Consider the following 16,461-nt stretch of genomic DNA (forward strand, 5'->3'; position numbering starts at 1 on the left):
GGGGCAACCACAGCCTCTGTGCCCAACCTGTGCCAGGGCCTGCCCACCCTCCCAGGGAAGGATTTATCCCCAATATCCCATCTAAACCAGCCCATGGAATCATGGAATGGTTTGGGTTGGGAGGGACCTTAAAGATCCTCCAGTTCCACCTCCTGCCATGGGCAGGGACACCTCCCACTAAGACCAGGTTGTTCCAAGCCCTGTCCAACCTGTCCTTGGGGACCTCCAGGGATGGAACAGCCACAGCTTCTGTGCCCAACCTGTGCCAGGCTCTGCCCACCCTCCCAGGGCAGGATTTATCCCTGATGTCCCACCTAAACCAGCACATGGAATGGTTTGGGTTGGGAGGTACCTGAAGGATCCTCTAGAACATGAATAGGGACAAGTCCCACAGCCCAGGTTGGTCCAACGTGGCCGTGGACACTCCCAGGGATGGGGAATCCATGGAATAACCTGTGCCAGGGCCTGCCCACCCTCCCAGAGAAGGATTTATCCCTGATGTCCCATCTAAACCAGCACATGGAATTCTGGAGTGTTTTGAATTAGAAGGAACCTTCAAGATCCTCCAGTTCCACCTCCTGCCATGGGCAGGGACACCTCCCACTAAGACCAGGTTGTTCCAAGCTCTGTTCAGCCTGTCCTTGGAGACTTCCAGGGTTGGGGCAGCCACAGCTTCTGTGCCCAACCTGTGCCAGGCCCTGCCCACCCTCCCAGAGAAGGACTTATCCCTGATGTCCCATCTAAACCAGCCCATGGAATCATGGAATGGTTTGGGTTAGGAGGGACTTTAAAGATCGTCCTGGTCCATCGCCTTCCATGGGCAGGGACACCTCCAACCTGAGGAGAAAGGTGCTCATGGGGCTGTTCCTTGGCAGGTGCTGCACATGGTGAGGAATGCCAAGCTGGTGGGCCAGTCCATCATTGCCTACCTGCAGAAGAAAGGCTACCCAGAGGTGGCCCTGCACTTTGTCAAGGATGAGAAGACCCGTTTCAGCCTCGCCCTGGAGTGTGGCAACATCGAGGTGAGGTGGTTGGTGCTGCTGAGGGGAAGGGGTGTCACTTCCAAACCTCACTGTCTGCAGGGAGGAGGAGGAGGAATGTGGGGAAGGAGGAGTTGGGGATGGAGGTGCAGACCTTCAGCTGGAGTGTGATCCTCATGATCCCATCATGGGCACCAACAGAACCTGCAGAGAAACCTCCTCTTTGCCAGACCTTGGTGACCATCTCAGTTCCCTTCTCAGATTGCTCTGGAAGCAGCCAAAGCTCTGGATGACAAGAACTGCTGGGAGAAGCTGGGGGAGGTGGCCCTGCTGCAGGGCAACCACCAGATCGTGGAGATGTGCTACCAGCGCACCAAGAACTTCGACAGGCTCTCCTTCCTCTACCTCATCACTGGCAACCTGGAGAAGCTGAGGAAGATGATGAAGATAGGTGGGTGCCAAGGTGGTGGGAGAGGAGAGCTGAGGGCCATTCCCAGATGGCATCGTGGTGGGTGCCAAGAGCAGCAAAGTGATTGTGGTTTTTCCCTCCTGGTTTAGCCGAGATCCGTAAGGACATGAGTGGGCACTACCAGAATGCCCTGTACCTGGGGGACGTGGCAGAGAGGGTGAGGATCCTGAAGAACTGTGGGCAAAGTGAGTAACACCAGAGGGAAGGGGGGCCCTGTGGGCTGGGGAGAAGGTGGGGAGAAGGTGAGAAGGTGGGAGGGTGATGGGTAGAAGGTGAGGAGAATCTGGGGAGGAGAAGGTGGGGAGAAGGCGAGAAGGTGGGAGGGTGATGGGTAGAAGGTGAGGAGAATCTGGGGAGGAGAAGGTGGGGAGAAGGTGAGAAGGTGGGAGGAAGGTGAGGAGAAGGTGGGAGGAAGGTGAGGAGAAGGTGAGAAGGTGGGGAGAAGGTGAGGCGAATCTGGGGACAAGGTGGGGAGAAGGTGGGGAAAAGGTGAGGAGAAGGTGGGGAGAAGGTGAGAAGAAGGTGGGGAGAAGGTGAGGAGAAGGTGGGGAGAAGGTGAGGAGAAGGTGGGGAGAAGGTGAGGAAAAGGTGGGGAGAAGGTGAGAAGGTGAGGAGAAGCTGAGGAGAATCTGGGGACAAGGTGAGGAGAAGGTGGGGAAAAGGTGAGGAGAAAGTGGGGAGAAGCTGGGGAGGAGAAGGTGGGGAGAAGCTGGGGAGAAGGTGAGATGCTGAGGAGAATCTGGGGACAAGGTGAGGAGAAGGTGGGAGAAGGTGAGAATCTGGGGAGAAGGTGGGGAGAGGGTGAGGAGAAGGTGAGAGGAAGGTGAGGAGAAGCTGGGTAGAAGGTGAGGAGAAGCTGGGGAGGAGAAGGTGAGAAGGTGGGAGGAAGGTGAAGAGAAGGTGAGGAGAAGCTGAGAATCTGGGGACAAGGTGAGGAGAAGGTGAGGAAAAGGGGAGGAGAACCTGGGGAGATGGTGAGAAGGTGGGTAGAAGGTGAGGAGAAGGTGGGAGAAGGTGAGAAGCTGGGGAGGAGCAGGTGGGGAGAAGCTGGGCAGGAGCAGGTGGGGAAAAGGTGAGGAGAAGGTGGGGACAAGGTGAGGAGAAGGTGGGGACAAGGTGAGGAGAAGGTGGGGAGAAGCTGGGGAGAAGGTGGGGAGAAAGTGGAGAGAAGGTGGGGACAAGGTGGGGACAAGGTGAGGAGAAGGTGGGGAAAAGGTGAGGAGAAGGTGGGGAAAAGGTGAGGAGAAGGTGGGGAGAGGGTGAGGAGAAGGTGGGGAGAGGGTGAGGAGAAGGTGGGAGGAAGGTGAGGAGAAGGTGGGGACAAGGTGAAGAGAATCTGGAGACAATGTAAAGAGAATCTGGGGAGAAGGTGAGGAGAAGGTGGGAGGAAGGTGGGGAGAAGGTGGGGAGAAGCTGGGGAGGGGAGGAGAAGCTGGGGATAACCTGGGGAGAAACCTTTGGGCTGAACAATCAGTTTTGGAGGCAGATCAGCACAATCCCTTCCCTGAGGAACCAAAGCAGAGGAGCAGAACAGCTGGAGCAGCATCTGGGAGACCTGGATCAGCTGCAGACCTTATTCCAATGGTCACTCCCAAACCCAGGGACACCTTGGAGATGGGATTCCACCCCTTGATGTCCTCCTGATCCCCCTGTGAGGCTGTGGGTGGTGGGGTAGGACATTGCCTTTCTCTTGGCCATGGAGAACACACTCTGATGTTGTTTCCACGGTGGTGATCAAAGGAGTCAAAGGTTGGACTTGATGATCTTCGAGGTCTTTTCCAACCCAAGTGATTCCTTGTGTCCAATTCCAGAGTCCTTGGCCTATCTCACAGCAGCAACTCATGGTCTGGATGAGGAGGCTGAAAGCCTGAAGGAAACCTTTGACCCTGAGAAAGAAACGGTTTGTGACCTCCTAAATGCTCCTGGAGGGCTCTGGAGTTTGGGGAGGGGTGACATCTGGTGGCAGAGGGACAGGCTGGGCAGCTCTTTGCGGGGAGGGAAGAACCACCTCTACATCAGGGCCAAAAATGGCATTTCCCTGACGTGACCTTCAAGTGTTTCCTGCTCAGGTTCCAGACATCGACCCCAACGCGAAGCTCCTGCAACCTCCTGCTCCAGTCATGCCTTTGGACACCAACTGGCCACTGCTGACGGTCTCCAAGGGCTTCTTTGAGGGGACAATTGCCAGCAAAGGTGTGGCTTTGTCCTTGGAAAGCTGCAGGAGGGTGGGTGGCATGGGCAGAGGGGGCATTCTCTGTGGCACCACAGCTGTTGGACTTGGCGTTGTTGGGTGGCACCAGGGGAGGTTGGAATCCAGCTGGGCATGTTCGTGCCATCCTTGGTGGGTCTCACCTGGGGCCAGTCACTGCCCAGGGGGCAGTTTGGGGCCAGTCCCTGCCCAGGGGGCAGTTTTGGGGCCAGTCCCTGCCCAGGGGGCAGTTTTGGGGCCAGTCACTGCCCAGGGGGCAGTTTTGGGGCCAGTCACTGCCCAGGGGGCAGTTTGGGGCCAGTCACTGCCCAGGGGGCAGTTTTGGGGTCAGTTTTGGGATCTGTCACTTCCCAGGGGGCAGTTTGGGGCCAGTCACTGCCCAGGGGGCAGTTTTGGGGCCTGTCACTGCCCAGGGGGCAGTTTGGGGCCAGTCACTGCCCAGGGGGCAGTTTTGGGGCCCATCACTGCCCAGGGGGCAGTTTTGGGGTCTGTCACTGCCCAGGAGCAGTTTTGGGGCCAGTCACTGCCCAGGGTGCAGTTTTGGGGTCTGTCACTGCCCAGGGGGCAGTTTTGGGGCCAGTCATTGCCCAGGGGGCAGTTTTGGGATCAGTTTTGGGGCCAGTCACTGCCCAGGGGGCAGTTTGGGGCCTGTCACTGCCCAGGGGGCAGTTTTGGGATCATTTTTGGGGCCAGACACTGCCCAAGGGGCAGTTTGGGGCCAGTCACTGCCCAGGGGGCAGTTTGGGGCCAGTCACTGCCCAGGGGGCAGTTTGGGGCCTGGCACTGCCCAGGGGGCAGTTTTGGGATCAGTTTTGGGGCCCGTCACTGCCCAGGGGGCAGTTTTGGGGTCTCTCACTGCCTATGGGGCAGTTTTGGGGTCAGTTTTGGGGCCAGACACTGCCCAGGGGGCAGTTTTGGGGGCAGTTTTGGGGCCCATCACTGCCCAGGGGACAGTTTGGGATCAGTCACTGCCCAGGGGCAGTTTTGGGGTCAGTTTTGGGGCCAGACACTGCCCAGGGGGGCAGTTTTGGGGCCAGTCATTGCCCAGGGGGCAGTTTTGGGGGTCAGTTTTGGGGCCTGTCACTGTCCAGGGGGCAGTTTTGGGATCATTTTTGGGGCCAGTCACTGCCCAGGGGGCAGTTTTGGGGCCAGTCACTGCCCAGGGGGCAGTTTCAAGGCCACTCCTGTTTCATGTTCTCATCAATGGTCTGGATGAGGGGTTTGAAGGCTCCCTTGGAGATCAGTCCATGGGTGACACCAAGTTGGGTGGGATGTGGCTCAGCCTGGAGAAAAGGAGGCTCAGGGGGGACCTTCTGGCTCTGCAATCCCTGAGGGATCCAGGGCAAGGGTGGGATCTTCTGCCAGGGGGACCTTCTGGCTCTCTGCAACTCCCTGATGGATCCAAAGGGGTTTGGTGAGCAGGAGCTCCACAAGGATGGACATGAAGGGGAGGAGAGACCCAGGAGGGTTCCCATGGTGTGGAAAGAGGAAAGAAAACCAAAGAGGAAGGATGAGAGTCTTGTGGTGGGTGTTGTTTATTGTCCAAGAGAGACAGTGAGGGGCTGGAGCAGCAGGAGGAGGATCTGGAGAACTCCTGAGGGAGCTGGGGGGGCTCAGCCTGGAGAAAAGGAGGCTCAGGGGGGACCTTCTGGCTCTGCAATCCCTGAGGGATCCAGGGCAAGGGTGGGATCTTCTGCCAGGGAAGAGGGACAGGCCAAGGGCAAGGGTGGGATCTTGTGCCAGGGAACAGGGACAGGCCAAGGGCAAGGGTGGGATCTTCTGCCAGGGAACAGGGACAGGCCAAGGGCAAAGGGCCTCAGGCTGTGCCAGGGGAGGGGCAGGTGGGACATGAGGAGGAATTTCTTTGTGGAAAGGGTGGGGAGGCCTTGGAAGGGGCTGCCCAGGGAGGGGGTGGAGTCCCCACCCCTGGAGGTGTCCAAAGAACACCTGGATGTGACACTGAGTGACAAGGTGGGGATGGGGCACAGGGTGGGCTTGGTGGCCTTGGAGGGCTTTTCCAGCCTAAATCCCCCACCCCTGGAAGTGTCCAAGGAACACCTGAATGTGGCACTGAGTGACAAGGTGGGGATGGGGCACAGGGTGGGCTTGGTGACCTTGGAGATCTTCTCCAACCCAGGTGATTCTGAGATTCTGTCAAGTCTTTGGCCTTTTAGCCCAACATGGCCTGGACCATTGGACAGGAGGGTGTTGCCCTCATGGAATTCTTCCCTTACCACTTGAGGGATGAGTCCATGGAGTCTCCTGCTCTTTCTTCCAGGCAAAGGAGGAGCTCTGGCTGCTGACATTGACATGGACACTGTGGGCACCGAGGGCTGGGGAGAAGATGCAGAGCTGCAGCTGGATGAAGGTGGGTGGATCCAAGAGTCCCCCCTGCCCCATGGAAGGGTGTCCCTGTCTCAGGGCTCTGACAGTCCCACCTCCCTGCAGATGGTTTTGTGGATGCTGGAGAGGGCTTTGGAGAAGAAGGTGTGGGGAAAGGACAGGAAGAAGGAGGTGGATGGGAAGTGGAAGAAGATTTGGATCTTCCCCCTGAACTGGTAAGAGGCTCTTTGGTGATTCCTTGGCAAGGCAATGATAGCTGGTGGTGGAATTGGGGGGCAGAATGTTCTGGGCTTCTTCAGGCTTGGTCCCTCCAGCTCTGATTCCATCTGGGTGCTGGAAACATCTCCACTAATCGTGCTCTGTGTCCTCCCCCAGGATGTCCCTGCTGGTGGAGCAGGAGCAGCAGAGGATGGATTCTTTGTGCCTCCCACCAAGGGCACCAGCCCAGCTCAGGTAATGCCAACTCAGCCCTTGGGTTGGTCTTTCTGAGGAACTTTCTGCTTTGGTCCTTTGGGGTTCAGTCCTTGTGAGCACAACGGGAGAACTTTGTTAGGAGAACTTTGAGGTCCTGATTCCTCTTCCATGTCTTCTCCTTTTCCCTTCTTGTAGGTGTGGTGCAACAACTCCCAGCTGCCTGTTGACCACATCCTGGCTGGCTCCTTTGAGACAGCAATGAGGGTGAGTGTCCTCTGGCATTTCTGGGGGTAAACTGTGCCCTTTGCCCCTGGATTTTGTTCTCTGATCCATCTGGAGGTTCATTTGGTGTCCTTCTGGGCATCATTTTATGTCCTTCCTGGCTTCATGTGGTGTCCAGGGCATCATTTGGTGTCCTGGGCATCATTTGGTGTCCTTCTGGGCATCATTTGGTGTCCTGGGCATCATTTTGTGTCCTGGGCATCATTTTGTGTCCTTCTGGGCATCATTTGGTGTCCTGGGCATCATTTTGTGTCCTGGGCATCATTTTGTGTCCTTCTGGGCATCATTTGGTGTCCTGGGCATCATTTGGTGTCCTGGGCATCATTTTGTGTCCTTCTGGGCATCATTTGGTGTCCTGGGCATCATTTGGTGTCCTGGGCATCATTTTGTGTCCTTCTGGGCATCATTTGGTGTCCTGGGCATCATTTTGTGTCTTTCTGGGCATCATTTTGTGTCCTCCTGGGCATCATTTTGTGTCCTTCTGGGCATCATTTTGTGTCTTTCTGGGCATCATTTTGTGTCCTCCTGGGCATCATTTTGTGTCCTCCTGGGCATCATTTTGTGTCCTTCTGGGCATCATTTTGTGTCTTTCTGGGCATCATTTTGTGTCCTTCTGTTCATCATTTTGTGTCTTTCTGGGCATAATTTTGTGTCCTTGGCATCATTTTGTGTCCTGGGCATCATTTTGTGTCCTTCTGGGCATCATTTTGTGTCTTTCTGGGCATAATTTTGTGTCCTTGGCATCATTTTGTGTCCTGGGCACCATTTTGTGTCCTCCTGGGCATAATTTTGTGTCCTTGGAATAATTTTGTGTCCTTCTGGGTACCATTTTGTGTCCTTCTGGGCACCATTTTGTGTCCTCCTGGGCATCATTTTGTGTCCTTCTGGGCATAATTTTGTGTCCTTCTGGGCATCATTTGGTGTCCTGGGCATAATTTTGTGTCCTTGGAATCATTTTGTGTCCTTCTGGGTACCATTTTGTGCCCTTCTGGGCATCATTTTGTGTCTTTCTGGGCATCATTTTGTGTCCTGGGCACCATTTTGTGTCCTTCTGGGCATCATTTGGTGTCCTGGGCATCATTTTTTGTCCTGGGCATCATTTTGTGTCCTGGGCATCATTTTGTGTCCTTCTGGGTACCATTTTGTGTCTTTCTGGGCATCATTTTGTGTCCTCCTGGGCATAATTTTGTGTCCTTGGCATCATTCTGTGTCCTTCTGGGCATCATTTTATGTCCTTCTGGGCATCATTTGGTGTCCTGGGCATCATTTTTTGTCCTGGGCATCGTTTTGTGTCCTTCTGGGCACCGTTGTGAGTCCTGGGCATCATTTTGTGTCCTTCTGTTCATCATTTTGTGTCCTTCTGTTCATCATTTTGTGCCCTTCTGGGCATCATTTTGTGCCCTTCTGGGCACCATTTTGTGTCCTGGGCACCATTTTGTGTCCTTCTGGGTACCATTTTGTGTCCTTCTGGACACCATTTTGTGTCCTTCTGGGCACCATTTTGTGTCCTGGGCACCATTTTGTGTCCTTCTGGGCACCATTTTGTGTCCTCCTGGGCATCATTTTTTGTCCTTCTGTTCCTCATTTTGTGTCCTCCTGGGCATCATTTTTTGTCCTTCTCTTCATCATTTTGTGTCCTCCTGGGCATCATTTTTGTCCTTCTGTTCATCATTTTGTGTCCTGGGCATCCTTTTGTGCCTGCTTTTCTCTGGGTACCAACCAAACCTCAGAGGTGCCCGTGCCAGTTTTACTCAGCACACCCTCCTGTCCCTTCCAGCTTCTCCATGACCAGGTGGGAGTGACAAACTTTGGGCCCTACAAGCAGCTCTTCCTTCAGACCTTTGCCCGTGGCAGGACGACCTACCAGGCCCTGCCAAGCCTTCCAGCCATGTATGGATTCCCACACCGCAACTGGTGAGCACTGGGCACCTCCTCTGTGCCCTGGCACTTGTGCCAGGCACCTCCCAACCCCTGGGCAAGTTGGAGCTGTGGGTTTGTTTTTCCAGTGGTGCTTGGAAGCCACTGTAGAAAAATCCCAAGGTTGGTGTGGTTGGAAAAGATCTCCAGGATCATCAAGTCCAAGCTGTGCCCCGTTCCCACCACGCAGTGCCACCTTCCTGGCATTCCTTGGGCACCTCCAGGGGTGATGCCCAGATTTCTGAGCCTGCACTAACGTGGAGAGCTGGGAATTGTGGGTGGCAGAGTTAGGGAAGCAAAGATGGTTTCAGTGCTGAGCAAATGGCAAAGAAAACCAGGTCACAACCAGGTCACCAGTTTGCCCTGGGAAGGGGCACCTCGAGGGCTGTGCCCAGGTCTGGGACCCTCCTGGCAAGAGAAACACTGAGGGGCTGGAGAAGGCAAAGGAACTGGGGAAGGGGCTGGAGCAGCAGGAGGAGGGTCTGGAGAACTCCTGAGGGAGCTGGGGGGGCTCAGGCTGGAGAAAAGGAGGCTCAGGGGGGACCTTCTGGCTCTGCAATCCCTGAGGGATCCAGGACAAGGGTGGGATCTTCTGCCAGGGAAGAGGGACAGGCCAAGGACAAGGGTGGGATCTTCTGCCAGGGAACAGGGACAGGACAAGGACAAGGGTGGGATCTTCTGCCAGGGAACAGGGACAGGCCAAGGGCAAGGGTGGGATCTTCTGCCAGGGAAGAGGGACAGGCCAAGGGCAAAGGGCCTCAGGCTGTGCCAGGGGAGGGGCAGGTGGGACATGAGGAGGAATTTCTTTGTGGAAAGGGTGGGGAGGCCTTGGAAGGGGCTGCCCAGGGAGGTTTGGAGTCCCCACCCCTGGAGGTGTCCAAGGAACACCTGGAGGTGGCACTGAGTGACGAGGTGGGGATGGGACACAGGGTGGACTTGGTGGCCTTGGAGGGCTTTTCCAGCCTAAATCCCCCATCCCTGGAAGTGTCCAAGGAACACCTGGAGGTGGCACTGAGTGACAAGGTGGGGATGGGGCATGGGGTGGACTTGGTGACCTTGGAGGGCTTTTCCAACCCCTCTCTGGTGTCCTCAACCCCTCTTTGGTGCCTCCAACCCCTCTGTGTTGCCCCCCAACCCCTCTGTGTTGCCCCCCAATCCCTCTCTGGTGCCCCCCAATCCCTCTCTGGTGCCCCCCAATCCCTCTCTGGTGCCCCCCAACTCCTCTCTGGTGCCCCCCAACCCCTCTGTGGTGCCCCCCAACCCCTCTCTGGTCCCCCCCAACCCCTCTGTGTTGCCTCCAACCCCTCTCTGGTGCCCCCAACCCCTCTGTTGCCTTCAACCCCTCTCTGGTGCCCCCCAACCCCTCTCTGGTGCCCCCCAACCTCTCTCTGGTGCCCCCCAACCTCTCTCTGGTGCCCCCAACCCCTCTGTGTTGCCCCCAACCCCTCTTTGTTGCCTCCAACCCCTCTCTGGTGCCCCCCAACCCCTCTCTGGTGCCCCCCAACCTCTCTCTGGTGCCCCCAACCCCTCTCTGGTGCCCCCAACCCCTCTTTGGTGCCCCCAACCCCTTTGTGTTGCCGCCAACCCCTCTGTGGTGCCCCCCAACCCCTCTGTGGTGCCCCCAACCCCTCTGTGGTGCCCCCCAACCCCTCTCTGGTGCCCAACCTCTCTCTGGTGCCCCCCAACCCCTCTGTGGTGCCCCCCAACCCCTCTGTGGTGCCCCCAACCCCTCTCTGGTGCCCCCCAACCCCTCTCTGGTGCCCCCCAACCCCTCTGTGGTGCCCCCCAACCCCTCTGTGTTGCCCCCAACCCCTCTTTGTTGCCTCCAATCCCTCTCTGGTGCCCCCCAATCCCTCTGTGGTGCCCCCAACCCCTCTGTGTTGCCTTCAACCCCTCTCTGGTGCCCCCAACCCCTCTCTGGTGCCCCCAACCCCTCTCTGGTGCCCCCCAACCCCTCTCTGGTGCCCCCCAACCCCTCTCTGCTGCCCCCCAACCCCTCTCTGCTGCCCCCCAATTCCTCTCTGGTGCCCCCAACCCCTCTCTGGTCCCCCCCAACCCCTCTGTGTTGCCTCCAATCCCTCTCTGGTGTCCCCCAACCCCTCTGTGTTGCCTCCAACCCCTCTCTGGTGCCCCCCAACCCCTCTTTGTTGCCTCCAATCCCTCTGTGGTGCCCCCCAACCCCTCTCTGGTGCCCCCCAATCCCTCTCTGGTGCCCCCAACCCCTCTCTGGTGCCCCCAGGAAGGAAGCTGGCCTGAAGAACGCCCTCCCTGCCGTGGGGTTGAAGCTCAACGACCTCATCCAGCGCCTCCAGCTCTGCTACCAACTCACCACCGCCGGCAAGTTCGAGGAGGCCGTGGAGAAGTTCCGCTCCATCCTGCTCAGCGTGCCCTTGCTGGTGGTGGACAACAAGCAGGAGATCTCTGAGGTGAGCCCCCCCCCTGCTGTCCCTGTGCCCACGGGGCAGGAGGACAGGCCTGACTCTCTGTCTCTTGTCCCCAAGGCCCAGCAGCTCATCGCCATCTGCAGGGAGTACATCGTGGGGCTCTCCATGGAGATCGAGAGGAAGAAGCTGCCCAAGGACACCCTGGAGCAGCAGAAGAGGATTTGTGAGGTCCAGAATTCCTTCCTTTTCCAGGGGAGGGTTGTGCCCTCCCAGTGTGGTTAAAAAGGGATCAGGAATGTGGAATTCTGCCCTTTAAAGCCGGGGGCACCTGGGAGGGTCCTTGGGGCCCTTCCAGTTATTCCCATGCCTGGCAGGGACTGTATCATTGTTTTCCCTCCTTCCCTTGAGGGGTGGGTTCCTTGCAGCCCTTCCTGGCACTGATCCTATCCTAGTTTTCCCTCCTTCCTTGGCAGGGATGGGTTCCTTTCCCTCCTTCCCTGGCAGGGATGGGTTCCTTTCCCTCCTTCCCTGGCAGGGATGGGTTCCTTTCCCTCCTTCCCTGGCAGGGATGGGTTCCTTCCAGCCCTTCCAGTTATTCCCATTCCTAACAGAGCTCATTTCCCTCTTTTCCCTCCTTCCCTGGGGGGTGTGGGTTCCTTCCAGCCCTCCTGGCACTGCTCATATCCATGTTTCCCTCCTTCCCTGGCAGGGTTGGGTTCCTTTCCCTCCTTCCCTGGCAGGGTTGGGTTCCTTTCCCTCCTTCCCTGGCAGGGTTGGGTTCCTTTCCCTCCTTCCCTTGAGGGATGGGTTCCTTTCCCTCCTTCCCTGGCAGGGATGGGTTCCTTTCCCTCCTTCCCTTGAGGGATGGGTTCCTTTCCCTCCTTCCCTGGCAGGGTTGGGTTCCTTTCCCTCCTTCCCTGGCAGGGATGGGTTCCTTTCCCTCCTTCCCTGGCAGGGTTGGGTTCCTTCCATCCCTTCTAGTTATTCCCATGCCAGGCACTGCTCCTATCCCTGTTTTCCCTCCTTCCCTGGCCTGGTTGGGTTCCTTTCCCTCCTTCCCTGGGCTGGTTGGGTTCCTTCCAGCCCTTCTGGTTATTCCCATGGCAGGCACTGATCCTATCCCTCTTTTCCCTCCTTCCCTGGCAGGGTTGAGTTCCTTGCAGCCCTTCCAGTTATCCCCATGCCAGGCACTGCTCCTATCCCTCTTTTCCCTCCTTCCCTGGGCTGGTTGGGTTCCTTCCAGCCCTTCCTGTTATTCCCATGCCAGGCACTGCTCCTAGCCCTGTTTTCCCTCCTTCCCTGGCCTGGTTGGGTTCCTCCCAGCCCTCCAGGCCCTGCTCCCATCCCAGCTGTCCCTGTTTCCCCCCAGATGGCCGCCTACTTCACCCACTCCAACCTTCAGCCCGTGCACATGATCCTGGTGCTCAGAACTGCCCTCAACCTCTTCTTCAAGCTCAAGAACTTCAAGACCGCGGCCACCTTTGCCCGGAGGCTGCTGGAGCTCGGCCCCAAGCCTGAGGTGGCCCAGCAGGTACACCTGGGAGGTGCTCAGGTAGCAACACCTGGTGGGACAGACCCTCTTTGGGGGTCTCCTGGTGGTCCCCACCTTGGTCAACACTTGGTCGTTTTGCAGACTCGCAAGATCTTGTCGGCGTGTGAGAAGAACCCCACGGACACCCACCAGCTCAACTATGACATGCACAACCCCTTTGACATCTGTGCTGCCTCCTACAGACCCATCTACCGAGGCAAACCCGTGGAGAAGTGTCCTCTGAGCGGGGCCTGCTACTGCCCCGAGTTCCGTGGGCAGATCTGCCGCGTCACCACGGTGAGGGCATCTCCTCCCCCTTTGGGATTCCCTCCCACAGCTCCTTCATGGTCCTTGTTCCCTTTGGGATTCCCTCCCACAGCTCCTCCCAGGTCCCCTTTGGAATTCCCTTCCTCCTCCTTTGGGATTCCCTCCCACAGCTCCTTCCAGGTCCCTGTTCCCTCTGGAATTCCCTCCCATATCTTCTCCCATGTCCCCTTTGGAATTCCCTCCCACAGCTCCTCCCATGTCCCCTCTGGACTGACACCTTGTGCTGGTTTAAAGGTGAACCATCAGCAGAAACGAACCCACCACGAGAGAGATCATAAATCAGAGTGACAATTTAATGACAATATCACAATTCATGCAGTGGCACAAACAGAAATTGGGTTTAACCCCCAAGCCCAGCAGTGTAACCCACCCCTGGGGCACAAACACAGGGGGGTTTGGTGGCCCCTGTGCTGAGCCCCACGTGGAGTCCAAAGGAAAAGGGAGGGACAAACCTGTTGGTGCAGATGATGGCACAGTCTGGTCAGAGTGGTGGCTCCTCCTGTCCAGGGTCTGCTCCTCCTCTGGATCCAACGAGTGGTCCCAGAGGTCCCAAACCCCAAGATTCCATCCCCTCAGGTGCAGGTGGGAGCCCCCAGTGCCTCCCCCAGGGCAGGGAGTTCCACACTGGGGGATCTGACTCTGGCAGTCAGGGGGGATTTTGGAATTGTTGCTGGCCCATGAGCAGAGCTGAGCCCTCAGGTGGGTGTGGAGGTGCCAAGGACTCCCTGGAGGGGAGTTCTCCCAGCTCCTGTCCCACAGGGTCTGTGACACCCACCTGGAACACTCCCCTGTCCCACAGGGTCTGTGACACCCACCTGGAACACTCCCCTGTCCCACAGGGTCTGTGACACCCACCCTGGAACACTCCCCTGTCCCACAGGGTCTGTGACACCCACCCTGGAACACTCCCCTGTCTGTGACACCCACCTGGAACACTCCCCTGTCTGTGACACCCACCTGGAACACTCCCCTGTCTGTGACACCCCCCTGGAACACTCCCCTGTCTGTCACACCTACCTGGAACACTCCCCTGTCCCACAGGGCCCTTTCACACCCACCTGGGACACTCCCCTGTCTGTGACACCCACCCTGGAACACTCCCCTGTCTGTGACACCCACCTGGAACACTCCCCTGTCTGTGACACCCACCTGGAACACTCCCCTGTCCCACAGGCCCCTTTCCCACCCATCTCCCACCCTGAGGGCTCAGCTGTGCCCTGGGCAGCTGCTGCAAATGCTCCATTGGTGACAGTTCTTGGGAAATGTCACAGAGGGTTTGGAATCCACAGCTTTGGTCACACCCACACAGGGATAAACTGGTCCCAGCTCCTGAACTGGGATGTGCTTTTGACCACCATCATCTCTCTCATCCCTCAGGTGACCGAGATCGGGAAGGACGTGCTGGGGCTGCGGATCAGCCCCCTGCAGTTCCGGTAGGACCTCCTGGCCTGGAGTCTGGGGGCAAATCCCACTGCCCCACCCCACCCTGGAGCCTCACCTGCCCCCCCAGAACCTCCCCTGGGGCAAATCCCACTGCCCCACCCCACCCTGGAGCCTCATCTTCCCCCCCCACAGCCTTCCCACCCCACCCTGGAGCCTCATCTGCCCCCCCAGAGCCTTCCCACCCAACCTTGGAGCCTCATCTGCCCCCCCAGAGCCTTCCCACCCCACCCTGGAGCCTCATCTGCCCCCCCAGAGCCTCCCCTGGGGCAAATCCCACTCCCCACCCCACCCTGGAGCCTCATCTGCCCCCCCAGAGCCCTCTCTGGGGCAAATCCCACTGCCCCACCCCTCCCTGGAGCCTCATCTGCCCCCCCAGAGCCTCCCCTGGGGCAAATCCCACTGTCCCACCCCTCCCTGGAGCCTCATCTGCCCCCCAGAGCCTTCCCACCCCACCCTGGAGCCTCATCTGCCCCCCCAGAGCCTCCCCTGGGGCAAATCCCACTGCCCCACCCCTCCCTGGAGCCTCATCTGCCCCCCAGAGCCTTCCCACCCCACCCTGGAGCCTCATCTGCCCCCCAGAGCCTCCCCTGGGGCAAATCCTACTGCCCCACCCCTCCCTGGAGCCTCATCTGCCCCCCAGAGCCTTCCCACCCCACCCTGGAGCCTCATCTACCCCCCAGAGCCTCCCCTGGGGCAAATCCCACTGCCCCACCCCTCCCTGGAGCCTCATCTGCCCGCCCAGAGCCTCCCCTGTGCTCTCCCACCTGCTCTTCCCACCCAAAAATCCTGTAGTGACACTTTGGCTTCCAACCAGTAGGAACTTTCCTTGTCTTTAAGACTTGCTGTGAAGTTTTCTCCACCCTTAACCCTGAAGCAAATCTTTTCCAGAGGGGAAAACGGTGGCTCTGCCAAATCCTGATTCCCACAGAGCATTTTTGGGAACTGCTCCAGACCCTGCAAAGCCCCTCCCAGCTCTGGGGCAATTCTGCTCCCCCTTGGGAAAAATTCAGCTTTTGTGGTGACTCTTTGTTTTGTTGTCCTGGTAACGTTTCTCCAACTAAGCAGCTTCACTCCTGAATAAAATAAATCAACCAACTTGATCTTCCAGTTTGGTAACTTGGTTTGGTTTCACTGAGACACAGGAAAGGTGAGAATGGAATTTTCTCTCTCCACCTTCCCCCACCTCTCCTTCTTTTCAGTGCTGAGAAAGTTCTGGAGTTGCCAGAAGGTGGAGGTTTTATCCCTGAAATAATTTGTGGAGTTGCCAGAAGGTGGAGGTTTTATCCCTGAAATAAAACCTCCTCCTGCCCAGGGATCCAACCCTGTCTGAGCAGGGCCAGGATTGTCCCTCCGTGTTGGGACCCCCCAAATGTTGTGTCCAGGTCTGGGACCCTCAAAGCAAGAGAGACATTGAGGGGTTGGAGCTTGTCCAGAGAAGGGAAACGGGCTGGAGCAGCAGGAGGAGGGTCTGGAGAACTCCTGAGGGAGCTGGGGGGGCTCAGCCTGGAGAAAAGGAGGCTCAGGGGGGACCTTCTGGCTCTGCAATCCCTGAGGGATCCAGGGGAAGGGTGGGATCTTCTGCCAGGGAACAGGGACAGGCCAAGGGCAAGGGTGGGATCTTCTGCCAGGGAAGAGGGACAGGACAAGGGCAAGGGTGGGATCTTCTGCCAGGGAACAGGGACAGGCCAAGGGCAAGGGTGGGATCTTCTCCCGGGGGGACCTTCTGGCTCTCTGCAACTCCCTGATGGATCTAAAGGGGTTTGGTGAGCAGGAGCTCCCCAGGGATGGACATGAAGGGGAGGAGAGACCCAGGAGGGTTCCCATGGTGTGGAAAGAGGGAAGAAAACCAAAGAGGAAAGATGAGAGTCTTGTGGTGGTTCTCCAAGAGAGACACTGAGGGGCTGGAGCAGCAGGAGGAGGGTCTGGAGAACTCCTGAGGGAGCTGGGGGGGCTCAGCCTGGAGAAAAGGAGGCTCAGGGGGGACCTTCTGGCTCTGCAATCCCTGAGGGATCCAGGGCAAGGGTGGGATCTTCTGCCAGGGAAGAGGGACAGGCCAAGGGCAAGGGTGGGATCTTCTGCCAGGGAACAGGGACAGGCCAAGGGCAAAGGGCCTCAGGCTGTGCCAGGGGAGGGGCAGGTGGGACACGAGGAGGAATTTCTTT

At 57.9% G+C, this 16,461-nt stretch overlaps 1 protein-coding gene across 1 annotated transcript in view; it reads left to right on the forward strand.

Annotated features, from left to right (window-relative positions):
* Positions 1 to 15,406, forward strand: part of COPA (COPI coat complex subunit alpha) — a 43,675-nt gene extending 28,269 nt beyond the window's left edge. Inside the window, exons 19-33 of the mRNA XM_071579553.1 lie at positions 876 to 1,022; positions 1,242 to 1,431; positions 1,539 to 1,634; positions 3,261 to 3,349; positions 3,519 to 3,642; positions 5,937 to 6,026; positions 6,107 to 6,216; positions 6,377 to 6,454; positions 6,611 to 6,679; positions 8,475 to 8,611; positions 10,854 to 11,040; positions 11,116 to 11,226; positions 12,368 to 12,529; positions 12,632 to 12,826; positions 14,234 to 15,406. Coding sequence (XP_071435654.1) covers positions 876 to 1,022; positions 1,242 to 1,431; positions 1,539 to 1,634; positions 3,261 to 3,349; positions 3,519 to 3,642; positions 5,937 to 6,026; positions 6,107 to 6,216; positions 6,377 to 6,454; positions 6,611 to 6,679; positions 8,475 to 8,611; positions 10,854 to 11,040; positions 11,116 to 11,226; positions 12,368 to 12,529; positions 12,632 to 12,826; positions 14,234 to 14,293 — 1,845 coding nt within the window. The 3' untranslated portion in view covers positions 14,294 to 15,406. The remainder of the gene's footprint in view (positions 1 to 875; positions 1,023 to 1,241; positions 1,432 to 1,538; positions 1,635 to 3,260; positions 3,350 to 3,518; positions 3,643 to 5,936; positions 6,027 to 6,106; positions 6,217 to 6,376; positions 6,455 to 6,610; positions 6,680 to 8,474; positions 8,612 to 10,853; positions 11,041 to 11,115; positions 11,227 to 12,367; positions 12,530 to 12,631; positions 12,827 to 14,233) is intronic.
* Positions 15,407 to 16,461: the final 1,055 nt, after the last annotated feature.

This window comes from Pithys albifrons, chromosome 30 (genome assembly GCF_047495875.1).
Source record: "Pithys albifrons albifrons isolate INPA30051 chromosome 30, PitAlb_v1, whole genome shotgun sequence".
Taxonomy (NCBI): domain Eukaryota; kingdom Metazoa; phylum Chordata; class Aves; order Passeriformes; family Thamnophilidae; genus Pithys; species Pithys albifrons.